At 38.4% G+C, this 27,430-nt stretch overlaps 1 protein-coding gene across 2 annotated transcripts in view; it reads left to right on the forward strand.

Moving 5' to 3' along the window:
• Positions 1-27,430, forward strand: part of PARP4 (poly(ADP-ribose) polymerase family member 4) — a 77,192-nt gene that overhangs the window by 39,011 nt on the left and 10,751 nt on the right. Inside the window, exons 20-31 of one of the 2 annotated variants that reach the window (XR_010922570.1) lie at positions 333-414; positions 842-979; positions 6,166-6,361; positions 6,615-6,685; positions 7,595-7,782; positions 10,035-10,134; positions 12,321-12,491; positions 13,446-13,526; positions 15,269-15,349; positions 17,298-17,393; positions 19,403-19,561; positions 22,631-22,716. Coding sequence is in view for 1 of the 2 variants with exons in the window: in XM_067562827.1 (XP_067418928.1) it covers positions 333-414; positions 842-979; positions 6,166-6,361; positions 6,615-6,685; positions 7,595-7,782; positions 10,035-10,134; positions 12,321-12,491; positions 13,446-13,526; positions 15,269-15,349; positions 17,298-17,393; positions 19,403-19,561; positions 22,096-22,716 (1,984 nt within the window). In the remaining variant the exon portion in view is untranslated. Of the gene's footprint in view, positions 1-332; positions 415-841; positions 980-6,165; positions 6,362-6,614; positions 6,686-7,594; positions 7,783-10,034; positions 10,135-12,320; positions 12,492-13,445; positions 13,527-15,268; positions 15,350-17,297; positions 17,394-19,402; positions 19,562-22,095; positions 22,717-27,430 lie in introns of both variants that reach the window. The other variant, XM_067562827.1, reaches the window with a different exon arrangement.

Raw genomic sequence — 27,430 nt, forward strand, 5'->3', positions numbered from 1 at the left:
CCTTTTCTGTCCTTAAAAATCTATGTATCTATGAATATCCATAGTAAATCAGCATGTCCCCTGTTTGGAATGTCTTGGCGATAGAAACTTGTCCAAGAGGAAGTGTGGGGCAAAAGAGAGTAAGGAGGTCAGACTAGATGATCATGATGGTCCCTTCTGAACTTAAAGTCTGAGTCTATAAGTAGTGATCTGCTTATTGCCTTTACCCTAAGAGCTGCGAAGAATAGAGAACATAGATTGAGAACATAGATTCTGTTGGAGGGAGCATGGCATACATGCCAAATATCTTCTTTAAAAGTGCCTTGCATGTCAATTGTTTTTTCTTTATTTAGTGGATTCTGTGTGGCCATGTCTATTGAAATGCCATACAGTATTGAACGCATTCATAGTTGGACGCACAAACTTAAAATAAAGGTAAGTAAATCTTCCTGAAATTATTTTTCTGTTTTAGGGTTTATGTCTTGTATTTAAAAAGGACCCTTTTATATTTTTTAAATAAATTGCATATGATGTTTATAGAGGACTCATCATGTAAACTGGTAATTCCATTTCTTTATTTCAAATGGAAATTCCTCTGATCTGCACTGTTTAGAGTCACTTCAATGGAAGTCTTTTAACCTTAAAAGACTTTTTTAAAAGTGCATGTCATTCTAAGAAAAATATATCTTTAAATGAAAACTGCTTTTTGTAGAATTACATCTTGTGAATGGTAAAAAGCTTTGGTACACCTCATACCTAATGTTACATCTTCAAGCCTGAGTTTTTCTTTTAAAAATGCAGTTTTGTATAATTGAATGCTATTTCGGCAGAAACTGATAAATGTCTGCTTTTTACCCTCTAGAAAACAGATAGCAAAGCCGTAATCAGGACTGTGGAGAACAGTTCCTTGGACATCAGTGGCTTTGCTCTAGAAATCTGGATTACTCAAGCATATCTACCCAGAATGTGGGTAGAAAAGCATCCAGACAAAGAGAGTGAGGTACTACTTCTACTTCTACTATACATTATCAACTACTGGATTGGCTAAATTCTACCATAACATACATAACATTATTCCTGAGGTAATTCTGCACCAAAAAAATAAAAATTCTGTGCCAAAAATAAAAATTCTGCACACAATATTTTAAAATTCTGCAAAATTTTGCATATTTGATTAGTCAATAAATAAATCTGGAGGCTCCAGCATGGCAGTGGAGAGTGCATGCACTGGCAGAACAGAGGTGGGAGATCACCCTGCAGCCCCCCCCTCAGGATGTATATTCGGTAGTGAGGGTGCACCTGACCCTTCCACAGCACAAGGCTCTGGGCCTGCCCCTCCATGCCAGGCATACCAGGATAGCAAACGAGAGGGAGAGAGTCTCGCATGCACGCCCAGCCCTGGTCCCCAATCCAGGTATGGGGCAAGCAGGCTCATCCCAGCAGGATTCAAGTGTGAAGGAGCTTAGTGTGGGGGGACCCAGTTGTGGGGTGAGAGGGTTCTGTGTGGGGCAATCTGGGTGCGGGCAACTCGGTGGGGTGTCTGGGTGTGGGGGGGATCTGGATGCACAGGGGTTCATTGGGGGGTTCCGAATGCAGGGGGAATGGGACTCTGCAGGGGAGGTCCAGGTGAAGATGGTTTGGGCTCAGCAGGGGAGTCTGGGTGTGGAGGGATGGGGTTCAGTGAGGGGGGTCCGGATGCTGGGTGAGTGGGGCTTGATGGGGTGGGGGTCCAGGTGCAGGGGTCTCGTTGGGATTAGGGGTGGAAAAGCCTAAACATTTAAACCATAATCAGCTGTTTAATGATTACCATTTAAACTGGGTAGGGGGGAGCAGCAGCTGGGCTGGCTTTCCACCAGTGAGAGCAGCTGGGCAGCTCTTGCTAGTGGGGAAGCGCGGAGTCAAGCGTGGAGGGCGAGAGCAAACCACAGCTGGGCTTGGCTTCCTGCAAGGGGAGGGGCAGCACAGAGCCCAACGCAGGGGTGGTTGGAGCCACACCTGGGCTTGGTTCAGCTCCCTGCAATTGAGAGCTACCCAGCTGCCGTGGCGGGGGGAAAAGAGGAGCCACAGCTAGGCAGCTCTCACTTGGCAGTGAGGAGCTGAACCCAGCACGGCTCCCCTCTCCCCCCCAGCGTTTAATTAAACTCATTTTTACATCCCTAGCTGGGATGATCCAGGTATGGGAAGGGTGGTACTCAGGGAGTTCGAGTGCAGGGTACTCAGTAGGGGTGGTCTGGGTGCACATGTGGTGGTCCAGATGCAGGGAGGGTGGGACTCAGTGGGGGAAGTCTGGGTGTGGGGGGGTGTTGGGTGGACATACAGTAAGCCCTCCTTCTATGGCTGAGGAGAGATGGGGTCAGGAAGTGGGTGGGTGAAGGCGGAGCTTTCTGAACCCGGGGTTGGTTTCTGGAGGTGGGTCTGACTCCCGGCCACTTCTTGCAGGGGAAGAGCAAGTCCTGTCCTCCCCCATCCCCAGTCCAGGATATTAGCAGCTGGGCCCGGTGCAGGGCAGGGCCGGGGCATCCCCAGCCCCACCGCTTCCCCCAGTTATTTACCTTTCCGCCAGCTGCTCCAGGTGCGTGAAACAACGCGCCCATGCTGCTGGCAAGGGGTGCATAACCAGTTTTGCCACTTCCCTTTGCTTCCCCATCAGAAAATCATTTTTCTTCAGGGAAGTGAAGAAATCTGCGAGGGACATGAATTCTGCATGTGTGCAGTGGCTCAGAATTCCCCCATGAGTAGAGGCTCATATAGTCCTATTGAATTTAAAGGAGAGTAAGTCAGAGCAGAATTTGATCTGACATGCTCAATTTTTTACTTTGGAAAAATTTAAAGAAATGTAAGTCATCAGTGTTAAAGAGAAAAGAAGATGATGGGAGAGTATTTGTGCGATATTATCATGAATGTACATTCTGTACCAGACTTACTTTTGGTAATGTCTTTTTGATCAATTTAACAAATTCACTGTGTTCAATCATTCATCTTATTGTGCTATGTGACCCTTTTCCTTCAGTTTGTTTTCACATTTTATTTAGCAAATGCTCCACCATCTCTGGTCTTTCACTTTAAAATGCACTTTCAAACATTATAAAACATTATAAAAATTATATGAAAAAATATTGGCTATAACTAAGTTTTCTTTTGTACAATATTAAAACACGTGCACAACAATAAATTATCTCCTTAGCTATTAATTTAAAGCATTTTCCTGTTAGTCTTTAGAAGTATATAAAGAAAAGATTTGTACTCAGATTTAAAACTGAGGAAAGTTACATAAATGCAGCCGTAGTTTCCAAGTTCAGTGGGAAAAAGTACTGCAAGATGAAGGGTGAAATGCTGGCCCCTTTGAAAGCAGTGACAAAACTCCCACTGACTTCAGTGGGATCAGGATTTCACTCGAGATGTCTTCAGGAGAAAAGAGGGGACTAAAATATGCAAGTACTGTAGTTGCATCTTCACAGCCTACAAGTACAAATTAGTAGTAGGTCCTATCAGGACATAGTCCCATTGAAATGGAATTTTCATAATTCTGCCTTTTATTTTAGTTGAATTTCTCACAGAACTTTTCTGATAATAAGCCCTGATCCTGCAAACATGCATGCAAAAGCTTAAATTTATTCAAATAAGTAGTCCCTTTGGACTGTATTTGCTGGGCTGGGGCCTATTGTCATAAACAACACTATCACAAATTTTTAAGCACAGATTGTATCACAGACAATTCATCATTAGTATTTCTAATGATCCCTACTTCTGTTTGAGCACACTTCTCTATGACTAGTTGTGCTGTCATATATAATTCAGAGAGATGTGATTCCACTATTGACACTCAAACTCCTATTGTGTTAGTATTCCTGTATTCTGTGCAGGAGTTAAAATGAACCAATAATTGTTGGTTGGATCTTGAAATACGTAGCTTCATTGAGTGGACAGCCTTAAAGAAAAATAGATTTTGGGGAAAAATGATAAAATATAGGTATCAATTAAAATAAAGCGTCTTCCTTAACTGCATCATTTGACTAGTGTACAAAGTACATGGGGCAAAATGCATCTCCAGGACTATCAGATGACACCTGCTCTGTCATTTTGGAAATGTCAACATCCAGGGGAAAGCTGGCGTTCAGGATCATGACACAGTAGCTTTAGCAGAGATCAGCAACAACAAGGTCGTTGTGTACTGAATTTGCAGGCTATAACTGCAACAAATTCAAGAAAACATTTAAAGGCACTGCATAGGTTCTGTTTTAAGGGATTTGACCTGCACAGTAGAAAGTTTGGAAAATGAAATATTAATGCATCCGTAAGAACAATATCTGAAATCCTGGTTTATCAGAAGCATTTTAAAACAAATTATTTTACTAATACCACATATAGAAACCAATTTTATGAAAAATTGGAGCATACAAAGAAAGGAGAATCTAAAAAGTGCATCTTAAAATGTGTGACTCCAGATTGATAAAAGAGAGGTGCCAAAAAACGTTTAAGATTGATGCTGTCTAATCTCTTACACTTTTGTGTAGTATTTGCTATTTATCTCTAGAATAAGAGGTGCTGGCATATTGCCACTTTTAGAGCATTCTATTTTAGAGTTGATCCTTACCAGAGGTGAATATTGCATTTTAAGTGGAAGAAAATGCTACAGTGGTTCTACCACAGGTGAAAAGTGAACTGAAATATAAAGTTGTTGTCCAGCCCCATGGAGTTCTAGATCCTTTTAAGCCAGGGTGGAAAAATAATAAAAGAAAGAACAAAACAGCTCTTTAGTTTGTTTTCCTTTTGGGGGAGTTCAGTCTCTTATTTTTTTCCTTTTTATCAGGGTTGCTTAGTTTAAACAAATAATTAAACAATAAAGATTTGCCTCTTAGCCTGGTGGCCACATAGTCCCAGTCTTCCCTTAAGTGGGGGAGGAAACGAGAGTACCCTATTTCCTTCTCCAGGCTCCAATCCTCTCCTCTCTGTTTGAAAGTCATCTCTACTCTTCCACCTTCTTCCTTTGAGCACCTCTTTGTCCCACTGAAAGCCTTAGGCTTGTCCTGACTGGCTATATCTGATTAACTTGTTGGGTGCATGCTATTATTCTGGAATATGAGTGTCTTAATCTGAACTAATTTAGTTTTGGAAGTTGATTAAGCAAATTGGAATAAGAGTGTCCACACAAAAAGTTAATCAGGAATTGCTATTTCACTAAAAATGCACATTGTACCTCAATTTGAATTAACTTCTATTGTAGACGAGCCCTTAGCTCTGTTCATAAGACACGGCTGGTGGTTCCACTTTTCCATTACCTAGTAGGCTACACCCACAGCCTGTCTCAAGTCCTCGCGTCAATGGAAGTCTCATGGTTCAACTGAGGATGGGATACATTCATCTCACCACATGTAAATGGTAACCCGTGATCATACTGGAGGGAGGGATTCCACTATGTAAGAAAATTTTAAAATAACATATTCAATCTTTTCTATAATAAAGTAGCTACCTGCTGTAATAAACTTGTAATGAATTCATGGCTTTCTTTTCTATGTTTCCACTCTATGAGCTTAGAGAATGCAGGTTTTTGAACTTTTTAACCAATCACAAATGCAAGGCAATACAATGCACATTGTTCTCCTGTTTTTTTTTTCAGGAAAAACATTGTACTTTTAAATAAATTTGTTTTTAAAATTCCAGGACCTCCCATGAAGTGATGATGGTATTGATGATTTTAAAAATTAAGCCTGTTTCTTATTTCAGAGAAGCAACTCCATTGTGATTGCAGAAAAGTAAAATAGATGGGAACAGAACACTTGCAAACTTCCCACTGAGTTTCTTATCTACAAGGGATGAGCTAGGGATACAGGACAGGGGGAAAGGTACTCTTGTCAAGATTTAACAAAAACAAACAAAAAACCCACTTGTTATCTCCTAGACCAGTGGTTTTTTTACTTGTGGACCCCTAAAAATTTTAAATGGAGGTGTGAACCCCGTTGGAAATCTTAGGCATACTGTAGTCTGCAGACCCCCAGAGATCCACGGACCACAGGTTGAAAACCACTACCCTAGATGTTTGACTTTATTATGCTTAAATGCCACAATGATGAGTAACCTGATGAAAACCTAGATACAGATAGTGATCTCTGTAAAATGTTTAGCACCCTTTTTGCATTATATAAATAACAGTGATCCACTATTGATGAATAAACTTTCTTTCTTCAGGCATGCATGCTTGTATTTCAACCAAAGTTTGAAACAGCATTTAAAAGATTCCAGAAGTCCAGAGAAATTATCATTTGTCTAGATTGCTCCAATTCCATGGAGGGTTCAACACTGCAACAAGCAAAGCAGATTGCTCTTCATGCTCTACAAATGTCTTGTTTTAGAGACAGAGTGAATGTTATCAGATTTGGCACAAGTAAGTGTTCTTTTGTTGGATGCTAACTTTTATTATTTTCTTGTCATGCTCATTTTTTTGTTATTAGACAAGCAGTAATGTATTAAACTGGAAAGCTGTTAATCTCTATTATTTATTAATATGGAATACTTTTATTGTGTTTTTATAATAGTAAAAATGTAAACATTTACTGCCATAATGTTGCAATTCCTAGCTAACGAAATATAACTTAAATGTTTAAAAGAAGCTCTTAATGTCAGTTTTCATTCCACAGATTTCACAGAATTTTCTTCACATTCAAACAGTATCACAAGTGATCTTGCATCAGTGAAGGAGTTTATTACAGTAAGTAAAATTGTTTTTCTATATATGCTACTAAGAATTTCTTTGCCCATAGGGATTCCATGTAATGTCCACCATCATGTAACATTGTTTTGTGGCATTATTTGAGGCCACCTTCTAAATTTCTTCCATGGCATAGTCTCAATAGTATCCAAGAGCCCATTTTCTTTGGTAACAGGTGCATCATTTCTGTTGTATGTCCTGCTACAGTTCAGTGAAAATTTAAGGTAACCCATGGTACATGTTTGGTTAGTCATAGGATAATAGAAGCTGGAGATGGAAGAGTCATATTGGTCATCTAGTTGATCTCCCTGAAATACAAGATTATTCTCTGTTTACTAGTATCTTGTCCAGTCTGATTTTAAATGATTCCTCAAATGATGGAGCTTCCACTCCTTCCTTTGGAAAAGTTCACTGCAGCGTAATAAATCTGACTACCAGGAAATCTTCCAGATGTTCCTCCTAAATTTTACCTTTTAAAATGTCATGCGCCCTCCCTTTGCCGTCTGGTGACTTTGTAGCAGGACAGGGGAAGGTACAGACATCCATGGGATTCTCCCTGCTCTTAGGGCACCATCTTTCTGGCACTGAAAACACTATCTTGGAAGGAAGATTAGACTGTAAACTCTTGAGGAGGGACTGTCTTTTTGCTCTGTGTTTGTACAGCTCCTTGTACAGAGGAGTTCTGGTCCGTTGCTGGGGTTCTTAGGCCCTATCGCAATACAAATAATAATTACAGGAGGGCAGAAGGCAAGCTCAGAATTAATAAGTGAGCAATCACTTGTACTTGAAAACCAGGAGAAATTTACCTTGAGAAGAGAGACTTAACTCTTCACTATAATGTATTCTGAGGAAAGTTAGAAATAAAATCCAGACATTCAGATTATCATTTTATTATTTTTTTCTCTTTAGTCTGCTACACCTTCAATGGGAAACACTGACTTATGGAAAACCTTACGTTATTTAAGTTTGTTGTATCCTTCTCAAAGAGACCGTAACATTCTTCTTATATCTGATGGGCACATTCAGAATGAGAGCATGACCTTCCAAATTGTGAAAGAGAATGTCAGACACACCAGGTTATTTACATGTGGTGTTGGGTAAGTGCAAAATGAATGAACAATTGTACTGTGCTGTGTTTCAGACTTGAAAATCACTGATCATTTACTTGAAATGAGATGCCAGTGTGCTGAGGATCATCAGGTGTGTGAATGTGCTGTCTTTATCACATACATAAAGATTGAATGCAAAAAAAAAAATGAATGCCACATTCTACAGTTAAAATAAAAAATTCCAGGAAATTCAAATTTGAGATTCCCTAAGTAGAATTTATTTTGCACATATGTATTTTTATCTATTCCTCTCTTCTGAAATGTGTAATTTAATATATTCCTGTTTTATATTAAAAGCATGCCTTAGCATTAGAATGGGGAAGTAGTTAACATTGCCAAAACCTTACCTTTAATATTTCCTGACTCCATAACCTTAATAGTGCACTAACATAGTTTTCTGCATTTATTTTTTTTAAATAAAGATTTAAAAAGAAATTACCATTTCTTAATAAAAATGCACTTAATTGGTTCTGATTATGCTTTGTCTAAACCAGGATTTAAAGATGTGTTAAAAGATGTTAGCTAACATGTTTTAACTAACATGTTGCAAAAGTCTAGTGTACATTTTTCAGGGCTTGTCTACATTAGAAAGTTATACCACATTAACTCTAGTGGTACAAACCCCCTAGTGTGGATACAGTTATATTGGTATTAAAGTACTTTACACTTCCTATTCCTGTATGGGTAAGGAAATAACTATACTATTATAAGTAACCTTTATAGTGGTATAACTGTATCCATACTAGGGCTTTTATGGTATAACTATTTCAGTAAAAAATGACACCCGACTTATTTATACTGATGTAGCTTTTAAGCATAGACCAGACCTCAAAGTATACTGTTAACATACTAAACTGGTTGAGTTAACGTAATAATGGTGAATAAGACATAGGAGAGATAAGTTCACACCTTTCCTGATGCTATTGATTGAAGGGGAGACAGTTTTCTGAGAAGCTGAATTAACAGAGAAGCGTGTATCTTTTTATATTGTGATGGCCGTATATTGGCAACAACAAAATAGGGTTTTTTAATGAAATGTTAGAGTTTTTAGAATATTGCAGAATTAAACAATGGTTGTAAAGAGACTTTACAATTGTGCATGCCACACTTTCCTCTGTGCCTGTGAATTTTGTCCTGATTTGGGGGTAAATGCAGTTTTTTCCCTTCATTTTGATTTGTTTTTTCCAGCTAATTTTCATCCTGTCAATGGTGTAACATTCTTTATCAGTAAGTCCTTTATCTTGAGAAAACGGGTTTATCAGATCCTATTTTCTTTTTTTTCCAACTGTCATCCCACTTAAAGTTACAGATTATTTGAGACTTGACTTCCACGTCATCCATTTTGTTAGGCAGTCTTTTTATTTTATACATTCGTTGCTCTTCCCCTTCACATTACTTAATTACATTAGCTTCCATCCTTTGTAAATATCTGCATTAGGTAAAAGCTCTTATATGTTAAGCAATTTTGGCCCCACAATCTTGATTTAAGATCACCCATTTCCAGAAAGAGTTGCTGAACAGTCTAAGATGAACTGCCAGTGGCTTTCAATGGAAGTGGGGCATCTAACTTATTTAGTTCCAGAGGGGTAGCTGTGTTAGTCTGTATACAGCAAAAACAATGAGAGTCCTGTAGCACCTTAAAGATTAACAAATTTCTGCGGGCATAAGCTTTCGTGGGCTTTTTTTTTTTTTTTTTTTTTTTGGTGGGCTTTTTGTTAGTCTTTAAGGTGCTACAGGACTCTCGTTGTTTTAACTTATTTAGGCCCCTTTGAAAATCCCTGCCTTAAAGATCTCACATCTGTTTATGAAGAAACACAGGAATGCATTTATCTTAAAACCCTATGAATGTATACTTCATCCCTCATTTCACGATTTCCTGTGGGAAATCAATGAGTTGGCTAATTTGATTTGCACTAGTTGAATGCTTAATTTTCAGAGCTAAGATGTGGGCTTTAAGCCTAGATGCACTGGGGATGAACATGAGAAACCCTGTTGCTCTTGTTGGTTTTTACTCTAGATATCATTAGAATAGTGGTAAATGTAGGCAGCCCTATATCAGAATGGAGACCATGTTGGATCTTGTCAATTCTGAGCTTTGTTTAATGTAGATGTGAATGAAGGAGTAGGATTTAGAGAGATCAGAGAACTTGCTGCACTATTAAAAAAATTTAAATGTTTGGAATCAATTTCAGGTTATCAGTTTTTACTTAAAAACCAAAAATCTTTTAAAATGCTGTTAGTTCCACAGCAAATCATCACATGCTGAGATCTTTGTCTCAATATGGCGCTGGAGCATTTGAATATTTTGACCCAAAATCGAAGTACAACTGGATAAAAAAGGTAAGTTTATCAATCCTGAATATATTTTTTCTGAATTTTACGCTATTAGCAGCTGATTTGGATGGAACTCTTTGAGAGCCTCTGTTTCAAACTGGAAGGAGCATCTCCATAGGCTTGTGTGGCCTTAATATTTCAAATGGGAGAACTCGTGTATTTTAACAGAAGGAAAGCTGCTTTGTATTGGGGGATGGGGCCTTTGTGTCTCAAAGAACAGTTCCCCATTATGTGAGACATCGGGCTCCACTTTTAGAGGGAGTTGCTTTTCCTTTGATATACCACTTTGGGCCTCTACCAAACAAGGGACCTCACAAACAAGAGAAGCTTTTGAAATATCTTCCCACCTCTCTTCCTCTCAGGCTTCTCTGATTTTTAGAATATAAGCTTACCTGTGTAGAAGGTGGTACTTTTCCTTTTAGGCGCTTGGTGGGGCCACCTCCGTAGTTTATGATAAGGTGATGTTGACTGCTACTTTTTGGGTGACCTCTGCTGGGAACCTGCAGCAGTGTTCTCTTTCAACCAGAAACATGTTACTTATCATCACTGAGTCTCCTTGTTTTTAACTTAATTTACATTTTAAGGAAAGAGAGGATGGTCTCCCACAGTATTCTTATCAGCAAATAAAAGAAGTATGGGTTGGATGAATGGACTATAAAATGGATAGAGAGCTGGCTAGAGCATAGGGCTCAACGGGTAGTGATCAATGGCTCAATGTCTAGCTGGCAGCCGGTCACAAGCAGAGTGCCCCAGGGGTCGGTCCTGGGGCCAGTTTTGTTCAACATCTTCATTAATAATCTAGAGGATGGGGTAGATTGCACCCTCAGCAAGTTTGAAGATGACACGAAGCTAGGGGGAGTGGTAGATACCCTGGAAGGTAGGGATACGATACAGAAGGACCTAAACAAACTGGAGGATTGGGTCAAAAGAAATCTGATGAGGTTCAACAAGGACAAGTGCAGAGTCCTGCACTTAGGACGGAAGAATCCCATGCACAGATACAGACTGGGGACCGATGAGGTAGGCAGCAGTTCTGCAGAAAAGGACCTGGGGGTTACAGTGGATAAGAAGCTGGATATGAGTCAGCAGTGTGCCCTGGTTGCCAAGAAGGCTAATGGCATATTGGGCTGCATTAGTAGGAGCATTGCCAGCAGATCACGGGAAGTGATTATTCCCCTCTATTTGGCATTGGTGAGGCCGCATTTGGAGTATTGTGTCCAGTCTTGGGCCCCCACTACAAAAAGGATGTGGACAAGTTGGAGAGAGTCCAGTGGAGGGCAACAAAAATGATTAGGGGGCTGGAGCACAAGACGTATGAAGAGAGGCTGAGGGAACTAGGTTTGTTTAGCCTGCAGAAGAGAAGAATGAGGGGGGATTTGATAGCAGCCTTTAACTACCTGAAGGGGGGCTCCAGGGAGGATGGGGCTAGGCTGTTCTCACTGGTAGTAGATGATAGAACAAGGAGCAATGGTCTCAAGTTGCAGTGGGGGAGGTCTAGGTTGGATATTAAGAAAAAGTTTTTCACTAGGAGGGTGGTGAAGCACTGGAATGGGTTACTTAGGGAGGTGGTGGAATTTCCATCTTTAGAGGTTTTTAAACTGCGGCTTGACAAAACCCTGGCTGGGATGATTTAGCTTATGTTAGTCCTGCTTTGAGCAGAGGATTGGACTAGATGACCTCCTGAGGTCCCTTCCAACTCTAATATTCTATAATTCTATGCATTTGGTGTGAATAAGAATCAAATTTCTGTTTTGTTTCTTATTTACAACACTGAATAAAATAAACTGAATAAATAAAATAAATAAAAATAAAAATAAAATAAATAAAAATAAATAAAATAAAAATAAATAAAATAAAGTGAAAAAACGCCATGGCTTTTATTTTATTTCTCTACTTTTAATAATATCAGACTCTGTTGTACTCTTCCTGACTGGGGATTGGTCTACACTTAAAACTTAGGTTGATATAGCTACAGCATGCAGGGGTTTGAAGAACCCACACCCCTGAGCACTGCAGTTATGCCAACCTAAACCCCTGATGTTGACGCAGCTAAGTCAACAGAAGAACGCTTTCATCAACCTAGCTCCTATTGCTCGGGGAGGTGGAGTTACCTCAGCAACAAGAAAACCCTTTCTTGTGATATTTTTCCTATTAGAGTAACATATTTAACTAGTTCACGTCTTTGTATACAGATAGAAAGCCAGACATCCAGAATATTTTCTCCAGGATGCAGTTCTGTGTCTATTAAATGGCAACAGTTTGATGCAAATGCACCAGAGCCATTGCAGGCTCCTGCACAAATACAGTCTTTATTTAACAATGAAAGGCTTCTTGTCTATGGATTTATCCCACGTTGTACTCAGGTAAGGAATGATACAAAGAAGCATGTTCTTTTTTGGGTGAGTAAAAATTAATATCCAATAGATTGCAAAGCTTTCTATATATTGATTGTTGGGATAAGTTTTATGTTACTTGCTTTCGCTGACTTCCTATAAATTGATTAATCCAATTCAAACTATTATTTAAAAGCCATCATTGTGCCTAGCCCTGTAAGAAATATAGAGAAAAAGGTAGTCCCTGCCCCATGGAATGTACAGTCTTACCTACAGTCTGTAGTAGGAGAATAACCAATTCCTGACAATGATCCTCTTATCTATTTTAAGTACTTATATGGCCTCCGTTACCATAGTATCTGAGTGCATCACAGTCTTTAATATATTTATCCTTGCAACACTACTATAAGACAGGGAAATTCTATTATCCCCATTTTACAAATTAAGAACTAAGTGACCCAGGCAGGCACTTGTGGATCAGGGACTTGAACCCAGGTCTCCCAACTCCTATGCTAGTGCTCTAACCATTGGACCATCTATCCTTCCCTGGGACCAGCTTTTTCCCAAATTTATCTCAGCTGTCATTGAAAATGGTACAGCTGCTAGTGTGAATGAGACAAAACTGTTTTCAGTACAGTTACAGAAAGTGCTATCGACACACTTTTTATTAGCCACCAACTTTTATCATACAAGTTGCAGAGGATAGCAATTAAACTTTAATAGAAGCCATCTTCTCAACAAAGATATCGTAGGTGATGTGCATGTCATTGTGCTTAAATACATTCAGGATTCATTTTTTGTGGCTCTGCTGTATAGATTATTTTGTGTACCAGGGAACATGTTTTTAAACATATGCATCTGATTACTCACACCTCAAATTCTATTTGCACTCCTAGAAACTGAGCATTATTGCAACAGAGCTGATCTAGCACAAAATGATAGAGAAGGGAAACATGAGAGGAATACTTTTCTTATTTCTTTCAGGCCACTTTAAATGCGCTAATAAATGACCAAGAATTGCAAGCAATGGTGTCAACCACTGAATTACAGAAGACAACAGGAACTGTGAGTTAAGCCAATATTATTTATGCATATATGCTGTTTTAAAAAGGCACATACCCCTGTTTTCAGCAGCACTTTGACTTTCATTTTTGCTTCTGCTGTTTTAATAAAGAACTTCAGTCTCATGTGAAGGAAGCTTTTAAAAGGCAGCTGACCTATATGGGATAAGTGAGCACATTTCCCCCATGCTAGCTTGCCCGGATTAATTTGTAAAATATAAACTTACCTTGGTGAAAGGTGGTTCTCCTCATTTTAGGAATTGGTTGGGGCTGTGTCTATAGTTTCTGATGCTGAGGCGATGTTGGCTGACCTCTGTTGGGGAAGGTGCAGCAGCATTCCCTTTCAATACTTAAACCATTGCTGTGTGGAAACTTTCTGCCAGCTCTGTAAAAGAAGAAGTGAAGGGAGGGATCTTAAAAGACAGAACTATCCAATGTCACCAAAAGTTGTGACTATTTCAGTTAATGTATAAGAAACTTTACATCCCCTCCCTATGAGAAAGCACAGCAGCAGTATTGATAACTTCCTAAACTGAAAAGAAGAAAATGGCTAAAAGAGGCATTTATTTACTTTTCTTGTCTATTTTTCTTGTCTACTCCTGGAAATTTACCAAAATAACTATTCCAGAATAATTAATTCATTAATAATTATTTTGAAATCGTTATTTTGGTGTAAATTAGTGTGTGGGCATTCTTATTCTGGAATGAAAGAGTGTTTTTCCTGTTTAGCTTAATCCACTTTGGAAGCTATTTCAGTAAATTTCCAAGCCTTATACAGACAAACTGGGTTGGTGAGAATGGGAGAGGTACTCACTTGTCCTAATGAGTCAGGTACTCTTTAAACTACTGTACTGAGAAGTTCAAATTTCATATGGACTTCAGACCAGTATTCCTCTTCATGGGTCAAAGTTTGTAGTTTGTGCCTCCACAAATCACACTTCTTATTTGACCCCACAACTAATTAAACATGCAGAAAGGACAAGTTCAATTTTGACAGGTACAAATAGTGATTGCAAAAAGAGAAGCTGCCTTATGAAAATCTGAGCCAAATTTAGAAGATGATTGTTATTTTTCTATGCCTCAGATGGAATCTGAGAATTCCCACCATTTTCTCCTTTCCCCCTTATCCAGAAAGGCTCCTTTGTTGTGGCTACCAACATCTGTCCCAAAAAGGACTCACCAGGGATTGCCATTAGAGTTTGTTAATATTTCTTCAAAAATGGGCCTATGGAGATGATTGGATGACATATTACTCTGTGTTGTTACTGGGCACGGCTTAACAGTCTTTAGTAATCCCACTCCTTGTTGGCTTTAACACATTACAATATAAAGATTGTTTTCCTCCTCTTGGCTAGAGTGATACAGTTGAAATAGAAATTATATCACCAGTTTGCACTGTTCATTATCCCACAGGGCAGGAATTAGTTGATGGTATAAATGGTATAATGGTATAAAAAAGATATGATGATTTTAAAAAGTTAAAATAAGAGCACTGATCATAAAAATACAAAATTATTTCAGTCAAGATATGGGCTGTAATGCTCCTCCATTGAAAATACTCTCTTGAAACTTCTAACACTCAGTAGAATGTAACTTTTGATCCTAGTTATCCTAAATGCTCATTGCTCAATGCTCATTGATCAGGAGACCTTAAAAATCATAAAACCTAATACACAAAATGGAGATTTTTAAATATAAGTTTTTAAATTGGTGTTCACTTGAACTTGTTTTTTTTATTTAATGAAGCTGCTCCACAAACTCACAGCAAGAGCCCTCATTAGGGATTATGAAGATGGGATACTTCATGAAAATGAAATGGAACATGAGGTTTGTCATTCTAAAGATAAAAATGTTAACTAGGAACCACTATTTTACCTGAGTTTATGCTTAAAAAAAGAATTGTTATTGGGACTCAGTGAAATGGGGATGGGAAGAGGAGAGATGGAGAGAATCTTTGACTTGGGAATATAAATTACAAGGTTGCAGTATGAATTTCATAAATTTTAAGACCAGAAAGGACCATTATGATTATCTACTCTGATGTCCTGGATAACACAGGCCAAAAGAACACACCAGTAACTTCTGTATCAAGCCCATAACTTCTGTTTGAGCTATAGGATATCTTTTAGAAAAATGTCATGATGGAGAACCCATCATATTCCTAGATAAATTGTTTCAGTTAGTTTCTGTTAAAAAGTTGTGTACTATCAGAAATCTTTATCTTATGTAGGTACTTTGTAGACTGGGATCAAGTCACTTCTTAACCTTCTCTTGGCTAAACCAAATAGATTGAGCTTCTTAAGTCTCTCACTAGAAAGCATGTTTTCCACACATCAAATCATTCTTGTAGATCTTCAATTTTTCAACTTTCAAACATCCTCCAATTGTTCAACATATCAGTTTATAGACATGAGGGCATAATCCTGTAAACCTTTCCTTTGTATGTGTGACTGCCTAGTTCTACAAACTTTATTCACCTGAGTAGTCCCACTAGAAGTCAGCGTTCTAGAAGTCAGTAGGACCACTTGTGAGAAAAGTTTGCGGGAGTGGGCCACATCTTTGTAACAAGCTTAGGGATCAGACTGGGGGGGAAAGTAGTAGTGATACTCTTCAAAGCTCTGCCCACAAAATAAGCTCCACCCATGTGAGTTGGGTGTAATGCTTAAAATATGATGGTGCATATTCTGGGAGCTCCACTGGTCTCCTTGAGTTTGTCTCCCCCTCGCTGGGGCTTGAATATGCCCAGGTGCTCTGCTGAACAAATTGGAGTTGACTGAGGGGAATAAATAAGTGATGGTATCTTCCAAATGCCATGCTCTTGAGGCATCAAAGTGAGAAAGCTAATTCACAGATAGTAAACTTTGCAAATCTGTGATACCCCCTCACTGCTTTCTTACAAATAGTTAACAATATTGACATTTAAATTATTGTCATTGGGCATTTGAGGTAATGCTTCACTAAGATGAGTGGACAGGGGACTGATCACACCTTACAGAGCTACTGGTCCATACTCTGCATACCCACGGAAATTTCAGCATCAGTTACACTCAGTTCACATTTTTGAGGTTTTCTTCACAGCCATAACAGCTAGAGGCTTACTTTATTTTCATTAAATGAAAGCTGAGATTCTGGAGAACAGAATAGTTTTTTTTTCAGAGAGGTCCCAGTATGTTGTACTTCTGTGTACAGGCTGTTTCTGAGTCCTGAACAGATTTGAGCATTTCCATTCCTGACTTGATATAAATTGTATCTCATAGGTGCAAGGCATTTTGCATTACTGGCAAGAGGAAAAGTTGTGCTGCTGACATGCCTCCCTTTAGATTTCAGTAATGACTGATCTAGGATCTGATAAGGAGTCATGTGCCTGCACTGGAAGGAGCTGGAAGCCCAAGGCTACCATAGTTAGCTAATGCAACCCTGACTGACTTGTGACATAGACCATGCCAGTGCAGTTGTTCTTTAAGAATTACCCTTTCCATTTTCCACTCACACAGCAGAAGTGGATAAATCTGCAAGTAGCTGAGAGGGCTAGAATTAGCCTCTCTCCCTTCAGAATGCTTTTAAAGAGGAAGTAGGAAATTGGGTACAAAAACGTAACCACATAAGCACTGCTTAGAAATAGCTGTGAGCTGAGTTTACTTACATGCCCATATCCATAATGCATAAGAACATATTCTGAGTATTCAGTTTTGACATTGACACTTATTTTAACTACTATTGTTTTCACCCATATGTTTTGTTTTTAAACCTATTTTGTTCATATATAACAATCTAGATGAAGAAACATACTTTGAAAGCCCTGATTATTAACCTCAGCATGGAGAACTCCATCATAACCCAGTTTACAAGCTTTGTGGCAGTAGAGAAAAGGGTATGTTTCCATTAAAATATCCCATACAGTCTCTAAAACGTCTTTAGAAAATAACTGAAAATAAAAATAACCTTGTAACAATTAAAGCACGTATTGCTTAATATTACCACAGTGAACAATTTTAGTTATTTTACAGAAGAACTAAAATTACTATTTTTGTAAAAGCTTGTCGTCTTTGGTGCTTTTTGAAACTAGTTTTCTCTTTGTATCTGTGTATGCATGTGGCAGACTACAGAACTGTGAAATGTTCTGACTTTTGGACTATATCTATAGGCACAATTCCTGTAAAGTCATGTCTGGTCCAGGATGAACTTTTTAATCTTTTAGAACAATATTCTTACCCTGTGGTGCTGCAATTGTAATAGAAACAAACTGTTTGGGTCACAGGCATCAAGAACTGTGTCTTCTCATGTGTTTGTACAGCATCTAGCACATTGGGCACTATTATAATATAAATAATACAGATAGTTACCTCCTTTGTAAAGTTTCTTAAGGTCTATGGATGAAAAGTACTATATAAGATTTAGTTGTTTGGGTTTTTTTTAATTATTTATTTTATTTATTATTTATTTAGGATTTTAAGTATAATAAGGAAAAATAATCAATTCCCTGTTATGGTATAATTAGCTGAATGTCATGAGGAGCATTGAATAAATTGTGATAACTGAAGGAACAGGAGCCATGGTCATGTTTTGGACAATTTCATTTATACTGCATTTAAAAATAAATTTAAATAAATTTAAAAATTGGCTGGCACAGATTTTGTTCATGGAAATAAATATTGTTTTGTTTGTGTTCTTTAAGACTGTAACTTATAAATTTAACAGATGTCATAGCATGTATAATGTCTCAGCAAAACTGTGTAATAGTTATTAGTGGAATAAATATGGTTCATTAATCAGACAAAGATTTGCTGTTAAACTCTGTGCGGCGCTCTCTGTGTACTCCTTTCCCTGCACTTGATCACTACCTCTCTAGCAAAATTATTAGGAGGAAACAACAGAGATCATTACATTTTCTTAAAATCAGAGACAAAAACTGCCAGAAGAGTGAAAGCTCTGACTACCTCTCTAGCAAGAGGCAGTTTTTGTCTCTGATTTTAAGAAAATGTAATGTAATGAAATGTAATGAAAATGTAATGATCTCTGTTGTTTCCTCCTAATAATGATCTCTGTATAATACAAATTTTATAAACAAAGTGCCCTTCTACTAAGGTGCTCTGATTACTGTGAAATGTCATAAGCAATGGTTAAACATCAACAGTATAAACTTGGCAGTATAAAGATAAAATAACATGCTAAAAAGCATACTGGTCCCAATACATTGGAAAACATCTTTACCACATATATGTATAATAAAGCAGGTCATGTGTCTTATACATATATCAGAAAAAAGGAAATTTAAACATCATCTTTGTGTATTAGGATTCTGTACATTGACCTGCCATATTCCAGACCACTGCATTGCACTCTCACATAAGAAATATTCTTTTCTTTTTGTAATCTACAACATATTGGTGTGCTTGGTTGCTGTTAACCATTAGCTTACATATGAGAATTGTGATGGAGAAGTGTCACATGAGTAACAGCTGACATTCAAAATTTTAAATTGTCTGATTGATCTGACTGCTTGAAAGCAAGTGAGAGGGTAGTTATGAACTGAAGTTACATAAGATACAGAAGAGATTTCTCAAGATACACGGAGATGCATTGCCAGTGTAGTGTGCAAGTCCATTTACTACCAATGATGTGTTATGATACAACAGCCCTTAATTCAATCAAACATTATAAAGTTACATTTACTGCATATGTTTGTATCCTGAGCATTCTTCATATACTGAATTACACCTCCACTCTATATTTCCTCACAGATTTCACCCAGAATTCAACTCTCAAACTTATATAGTCTGACAGAGAGGGAATCTCTGACATAACAAGCATCACTTTTAAGGATGACAATAAAATTAAAGACAGTTTTCTAGTTTGTAATTCTGTTGCATTTTAATTTAGGATGTTAATGAATATCAGGATCCTAGTGTTCCAAATATTCTGGAACTTATAAATGAAGAAGATGTAGACTTTTTACCCTACATGGACTGGGAGCAGGAGACATCTGAACGTGGACACATGTCTGTTGATACAGCAGGAGGATTTGGCACATGGGAATCGGTAAATACACTTAATGTGTTCTTGTTTTTAACATTTTTTGTGTATTACCCAGTTGTGGCGGTAGATGGTATATAATGTAGCAGTTGGTAGTTGTTTATAAAGTCTGCTTTATTTCTTATTATTCTGGATGCAATTAATTACATAAATGTTGGTGTGAAGTACAAAAAATCAGAGGACTCTCTCCCAAAGAAAGGCAAGGTACATAAAAGGTGTTATGGCAGCAGGCCCCATTGCATCTTTGAGAGAGAAGAGGATGCTAGTAGTCCTCTACTCTCTTCCAGGATAAATTCTTCCCTGTTGTCTAATCCAAGGCTTTTCCTTCATTAGAGTACTCTGATAGTGGCACTTCTGTCAGTTGTATTGCACTGATTGAAGTACCACTAACTGTCTACAATAGCCACCCTGAATCAGGGTAAGACTTGTCCTTGTATCCATACCAAAACCGGTTAAACTGTGGGATTTAGATGTGGGATGTTATGTATCCCTCAGCTGGCAAACCACCTTAGTTTGCTGCCGGAATCCTCCTCTCTTACATCCACCAGACCTCATTCAGTGCTCCCAATATCCCCACAAAATATGGTTACTCTTTTTTTACCCAAGCAGCTAGTCCAAGTTTGAGGCATTGGGGATGTTCCAGTTGGGGGTAGAAATTGATGAAAGAGTATGGTATTTTCTTTGATGCAGTCTTGCTTATTAACAAGGAATGTACAAGGTCCTGTGTCTCCGAAGGCAGGAGGAATCAGAAACAAAAAACTAGTTTCATATCCAGGGTCTTATACCATGCTTACAACCTACTAGTGCTTGGCTCTCCTCCCTTCTCCTCCCCCCCCCCCTTTTTGAGATTGAGTGTGAATGAACCCTATGAAGTGGGTTGCAGCCCACGAAAGCTTATGCCTGCAGAAATTAAATTTGTTAGTCTTTAAAATGCTACAGGACTCTTGTTTTTTTAATAATTGTCAGGATAAATTAAGCATGAGTCTCCACCTATCTAAGACAAAAGGGATGGGAACCCACCCAGGGAACATATATTCACTCTTTACCCAAAACAATACTCAGTAAAATCCTTCCAGCCATTCAATCCAAAACTCCTAGATGGGATCACAACCCCTTTTGTTTTAGATGGGGGGTTTGTGCTTAATTTATCCTGACAGTCATGTTAATTGTAGGGTGCATTCACACCCAATTTCAGAGGTGTTTTAACTCCGCCCATAACAAGGCTTCACACAGCTCATAACAATACCTTCCTTCCATCCCTGCTCCACAGGTCCTCAGCCAAGACCCCACTATGGATAAAATCCCGTGTAAATCATGATTTCATGGGATTGCATAGAAACTGTGAAATTAGCCCAGTACTGTGATTTTTCCAACAGCAGGGAGACTGCTCAGGAAGAAGAGAGGGGAGGGCATCAAGGTGGGAGTGGGGTATCTGACCTTGTGGTGCTGGCTGGCATGCCCGGGGTAGGGATTGGGGCCCCAGCTCAGCTTCATAAAATCATAGAATCCTAGGACTGAAGAGGTCCTCAAGAGGTCTTCTAGTCCAGTTTCCTGCACTCAAACTAGGACTTGGTTCATATAATCATGTGTCAATTAAATTTTCACAGTCCCTTGCAACCTTCCACATGGCCAAAATTAGAGACAGAGTGAAAAATTATATTGAAGATTTAATTACCCAATTAAAAATATTAAGAAATAATGCTGAGGCCTTCAGCTGATGTGAAATTAGTTTTAACATTATTTGTATAAACTTATTTTCATGATTATGCATTTACAAATAACAATAAATACAATCAAACCAGGTTGTGTGTGACTAGAGTAAATGCTAAGGGTATAATGAAGAACACTTACGTATATATCAGACTGTTATTTAACATGGAAAGTTTATTTGTGAAGTGTAACTTTAGATGACATAGTGGTAAAAATGAAGGGCTATATCCTTGGTGTAAATTGGTGAAGCTCCAGTGAAGACAAATAACATGCTAAACAGTTACTTTGATCTTTTTAGCATATTATTTGTTTTTGACTTTTGCATATTTACACCAGCTGAGGATCTATTCCAAAGTAGTTAATACATTGCATAATGAATTTGAATAGATAAAACAGATTTTTAAGGCCAGTAAGGACCATTATGATCATTCAGTTTGACCTCCTGCATAACTCAGGTCACAGAATTTCACCCAGTAAGTTCTGCATCAAACCTATAACTTCTATTTGAGCTATATCATATCTTTTAGAAAGATAGCCAGTCTTGATAGAAAGCCTTCAAGTGATCCATTGTGTGCTTAGGTAAGTTCTTCCAATGGCTAATTACCCTCACTATTAAAAATGTGCACCTTATTTCTAGTCTGAATTTACCTGGCTTCAGCTGGAAGGAAAGAAGTTATTTGCTTCATTGACAAGAAGAATAAGCTTTATGTTGAGCATGATGCAGACTAGATTTATACTGTGTCTAAGGAAAAAATGGTCTTAACCACAGTAAAAAGCTCATCTAATTAAGCTCCAGAATTATTTTGTTTTCTTATAATTTTACTCAACAGGTTTCTTCTGAGGCAGTAACTAATGTTTTTTCTGACTATTTCCTAACTGGAGGAGATGAACAGCTGAAAAGTTTCCAGTCTCAAAGTCCTGCTACAGTTGAATGTGATGCAGATGCCACTGAAGTCGAACTGTTTGTTTTTAACTCTGAGAAACAACCACAATTCAGTATGCATAGTAAAAAATCACTTTCCAAAACTAGAGTTCCCAAGTCTGCAGTTTGTATGGATTTTCCTCAACCCCTGCAGGCTACTGCCATCAATTTATCTTTTCCAGCTTCTAAACCTACTCTTTGCCTTGATCAATTAACTCCGGTGTTTTGTTCATATAGAAGTAGCTCAGTTACTCCAGTGGGTATAACCCTGAATCAGGCACAAGTTACTCCTGAACCTCTTGCTTCACTAGCTAGTTTAAGAGCAGAATCACCAGTGCTACTAACTGCACCAGAGCATAAAAGAAAACTTCATTATGAGCACAGCATGGTTAGCAGAAGAAGTCTGAATTATGCTTTGCCTTTCTCTGATGTTGAACATGCAGCCAATCAAAGACTACCGATGATGATGATTCAACAAAGTCTACGAAGTGCTGTAACCTGGACTCAGATTTTTGAGCTCCAACATCAGGTATAGTTCCCTTCTTTCCATATCTGCTTTACTTAAAAGCAAGATACAAGGAATAACTATTTTAAAATTGTTTTTATTACAAACAGTGTACTTTTGGGTTCTTCTGTTGGCATCTAAATGTAAATCTATGTCTAGCTAAGACTTACTACTGCAGAGACCTACAGAAGAATTTACTTGGTATTCTTCCTGGTTTCTCAATATAAAGAACAATATTGGTATCTAATTTATACTATGGATTTACTCAGAAAGAAATTAATTTCCAATATGTTGCCTTTTTGAAAGCCAGTTTGTTGTTCAAAAAAGCAGTTGCACTTAGAAACATCAATCTTGCCATCAGATAAGCAGGTTTGCATTGTGCAAATTCATCTTTCTTATTTGTTTATAATCTGATTTTGTAAGATACATGATGAGTAAGGTTAAGATTATGTCACGGATATTTTTAGTAAAAGTCAGAGACAGGTTGCAGGCAATAAACAAAAATTCACAGAAGCCGCAGCCTGTCCTGACTGTTACTAAAATATGCTGGGGAGAGGGGAAAACAAAGCTGTTCCACAGCTCAAGACCTGGTTGGTCGATCAGCAGCCAAGCTGCTCAGCTGTTGAGTGGCAGCCCCGGGGCTGACAGCTGTTCCAGCCATGCCCCAAAAGTCACAAAGGTCTGAAAAGTCACAGAATCCATGACCTCCATGACCAAATCGTGTCCTTAACGATGAGACAATATTTTGGTTGAATTTGTAGATTTCATTGGCAGCTCCAGTGATCAGACCAGGAATCCTAAAATTGCCTCCTCAGTACCAAGAGATATGTCTCTATATTTTTGAAATGCTGAAATTATACATTTTCTAAATCTTCAATTCTGTATTCTGGTACAATTAATTAATAGTCAGAGTCTTTAGTATTGTATTAATGGGAGCTAGAGTAAGAACATAGAACAGCCATATTGGGTCAGACCAATGGTACATCTAGCCCAGTATCCTGTCTTCTGACAGTGGCTGGGGCCAAATGCTTCAGAGGGAATGAACAGAGCAATTATTCAGAGATCCATCCTTTGTCATCTAGTCTCACCTTCTGGCAGTCTGAGTCTTAGGGACACCCAGAGCATGGTGTTGCATCCCTGACCATCCTAGCTAATAGCTATTGATGGACTTGTCCTCCATGAACTTATCTAATTCTTTTTGAACCCAGTCATACTTTTGGCCTTCACAACATCCCCTGGCAATGACTTCCACAGGTTGACCATGTGTTGTTTGAAGAAATACTTCCTTTTGTTTGTTGTAAACCAGCTGCCTAATAATTTAATCAGGTGACCCCTGGTTCTTGTGTTATGTGAAGGGGTAAATAACATTTCGTTATTTACATTCTCCACACTCTTTCTGATTTTATAGACCTCCATCATATCCCCACTTAGTTGTTACTTTTCTAAGAAGAACAGTCTCAGTCTTTTTAATTTCTCCTCATATGGAAGTTGTTTCATACCTCTAAAGATTTTTGTTTCCCTTCTCGTACTTTTTCCAGTTATAAAATCTTTTTTGAGACAGGGCAACCAGAACTGTATGCAGTATTCAAGCTATGAATGTATGATGGATTTATGTAGTGGCATGATGATATTTACTGTCTTATTATCTATCCCTATTCTAATGGTTCCTAACATGTGGTTATCTTTTTTGTCTGCCTTTGCATATTGAACAGATGTTTTCAGAGAACTGTCCTTAACTCCATGATCTCTTTGAATGGTAACAGCTAATATAGACCCCATCATTTTGTATGTATAGTTGGGATTATGTTTCCAGTGTGCATTACTTTGCATTTATCAGCATTGAATTTCATCTGCCATTTTGTTAATTTGTTAATAAACTTAGGGGTTTTTTGTTTTATCTAATCCAGTGTGTTTACACTGAAGTGTCTGGGAAACTCCATTTGGGATGGCAAGTTTTGTGCATATTATTTCTATTAAAGAAATAATGGACTTTATATAATTTGTACTGTTCAGGAGAGGGCTGGGCAGTAAAGGACGTACATTTCTGGGGGCAAATCTAAGACTGGGGGTGTGTTGGGGTCACTCTGCAGTATAACCAAGGCTGGTGAGAGCCAGAATATAACCCAAATGTGGCTGGCAGGCTGCAGTTACACACAAACACTCAGGGGATAGCTTGCATGTGAACAGCCCAAATGGGAACTATTTCAGCAAGGCATTGTAAGGGAACCAAGGCTGCAGAGCAAGGGTGGCACAGCTACTCTCTACTCTAGATTGTACCCTGGTATATCACAGACAGTAATGGAGAATTCAATTATTAGAAATACAGATAGTTGGGTTTGTGATGACCAGGAGAACCTCCTGGTGAATTGCTACCAGGTGTGAAGATTGTGGATCTCTTGAGACATCTAAACAAACTTATGTGCAGTGCTGGTGATGAGCCACTGGTTGTGGTACATGTAGGTAACAAAGACATAGGGAAAGGTACATGAGAGCTGCTGGAAGCCAAATTTAGGCTGCTAGGTAAGAGATTAAAGTCCAGAAGCTCCATGGTCGCATTCTCTGAAATACTTCCAGTTTCACATGCAGGGCCAGTTAGACAGGGAGAACTGCCAGGTCTCAATGAATGGATGAGATGATGGTGTTTGGAGGAAGGTTTTAGGTTTATTAGGAACTAGAGAACGTTTTGGGAAAAGAGGAACTTATACAGGAAGGATGGGCTCTATCTAAACCAAAATGGAACCAGATTGCTGGCATATCAAATTAAAAAGGTTGTAGAGGAGTTTTTAAACTAAAGGCTGGAAGAAAGCCAGCAGGTGCAGAGGAGCTCAGTTTGGGTGGAGACATTCCTTAGGCTAGTATTAATTAATGGGGATTCTCTATATCCTAGTTAAGAGGATAGGACAGAATTTGATAAAGTTCAGGTAGGGACTGAAGAGAAACAGTCAAATGAAAGAGAGTCACAGTCAATTACATCACATGAAGTCAGACAACTAAATATTGACAAATGTTATAAGTGCCTGTATACAAAATGCTAGCAGTCTAAATAGGAATATAGCTGAACTTGAGTGCCTGGTATTAAATGAGGATATTGACATCATAGACATACCCATGCTTGAATAATAAGAACATAACCATAGGAATATACTATTGACCACCTAACCAGGATAGTGACAGTGACTGTGAAATGCTCAGGGAGATTAAAGAGGCCACAAAAATAGAAAGCAATGGGGGATTTCAGCTATCTCCATATTGACTGGATACCTCAGGACAGGACACAGAGATAAAAGTTCTAGACATGATTAATGACTGCTTCTTGGAGTAGATAGTATCCTCAGTTCAATAGGATACCATGACATCATCTGAAAGGAGGGTTCCAATTATGGGATCATTTCCCTCTACTTCAGTTTGATGTTCTCCTTCCCCAAGACTTTCATCCTCCTCAACAGCACAGAGGCTGTCAGACTGGGAGTAGGACCGCTTTACGGTGTCCCGGAAAGTCTTCTCTACATACATCTCTGTATCTGTTAGCTCAGCCAGTTCAAGAGCCTGTGCTCAATTTCTGAGGGCTATGAGCTGTTTGCACTGAATGCACACATATGCCACTTGCACACCAGGCAGGTAATCATACATGCTACATTTGGTGCAATAAACTGGATAGCCCCCACTCTGATGCTGGATTTTGGCTCTATTATTTTTACACTTGTAGTTTTTTGAGGGGGGAAGGGGAGCGATGTTTATTGGTTTAGAGAATGTTTATTAGGTTTATTAGGTGGCTTTCATGGTCCCTCTCTAAACTCCCTCATCAAACTCCCATTTGCTGCTCCTGTTGGCTAGCTCCTCTGGTCATTGTAGCAGCCATCAGCAGTACTGTCAATAGCAGTTGTTCTTCACTTTGGGGTCAAACCCAATGAGTTGCAATGCTTTTTTTAAATTCCTGAAGGATTGCCAAACCTGAGCTTTCATTAAAGAAAAAAAGCTTCTAGCACAATGTAATTTACCACCCTAATTATGTTTAATGGGACAGATTTTCCAACCCCTTGCCCCCATTTTAATGTTACTTCGTGTTTTCCTGATTATGCATTTAAATGAGATATTTAGACAGCTAAATGAACTTAATTGTGTCCACAAGTAACTGTGGGCACAAAACTGCACTCAGTTTTTTTTGTGTTTGTAAAGTTGCAAGAACAAAATTGCAGTTCCTGTTCAGGCCAAGCTTAACATTTAGCCTATTGAATATTTAATATTGGAGAATCAATATTTTAAAAAATTGTGCAAAAATTTTTTTATATATCAGATTTGATTTCAAGATCATTATACTTACCAACTGGGACACATTTTGACTTGGAAGTGAATGTTCAAAGTTTTGTGTTCCTCCTGTTTTGAGAGTAGCAAACTGTCTGGTACACGTCCCTTTCCTACTTATCAGAATTGTTCAGTCTTGTGTCAGATAAAATGGAATAGGATTTAATAAACTTAACATTGTATTTCGCAATATGAATAGCAAACGTACTCATTTCATGGAGGCTGTCATTTTCTCAATGGAGCAGATCCTTTTTGGCTGAATTAAGTTGGGGAAGTACTCTATTTGAGCACTATTTTTTTAGGGTAATTTTCAAAGTGTTTATTTTAAAACTTTACACAGGTTTATATTTAGTTTTGTTTATTTTGTATCTGAAAATAAAGAACTTGCTACTGCTGCCACCACAGCTGCCCTACTTCCCTCTGAGACTCAATGTTC

The sequence above is a fragment of the Emydura macquarii genome, unplaced genomic scaffold, assembly GCF_026122565.2.
Source record: "Emydura macquarii macquarii isolate MOO-44397 ecotype Brisbane River unplaced genomic scaffold, CSIRO-AGI_Emac_v2 contig_2473, whole genome shotgun sequence".
In the NCBI taxonomy this organism is placed as follows: Eukaryota; Metazoa; Chordata; order Testudines; family Chelidae; genus Emydura; species Emydura macquarii.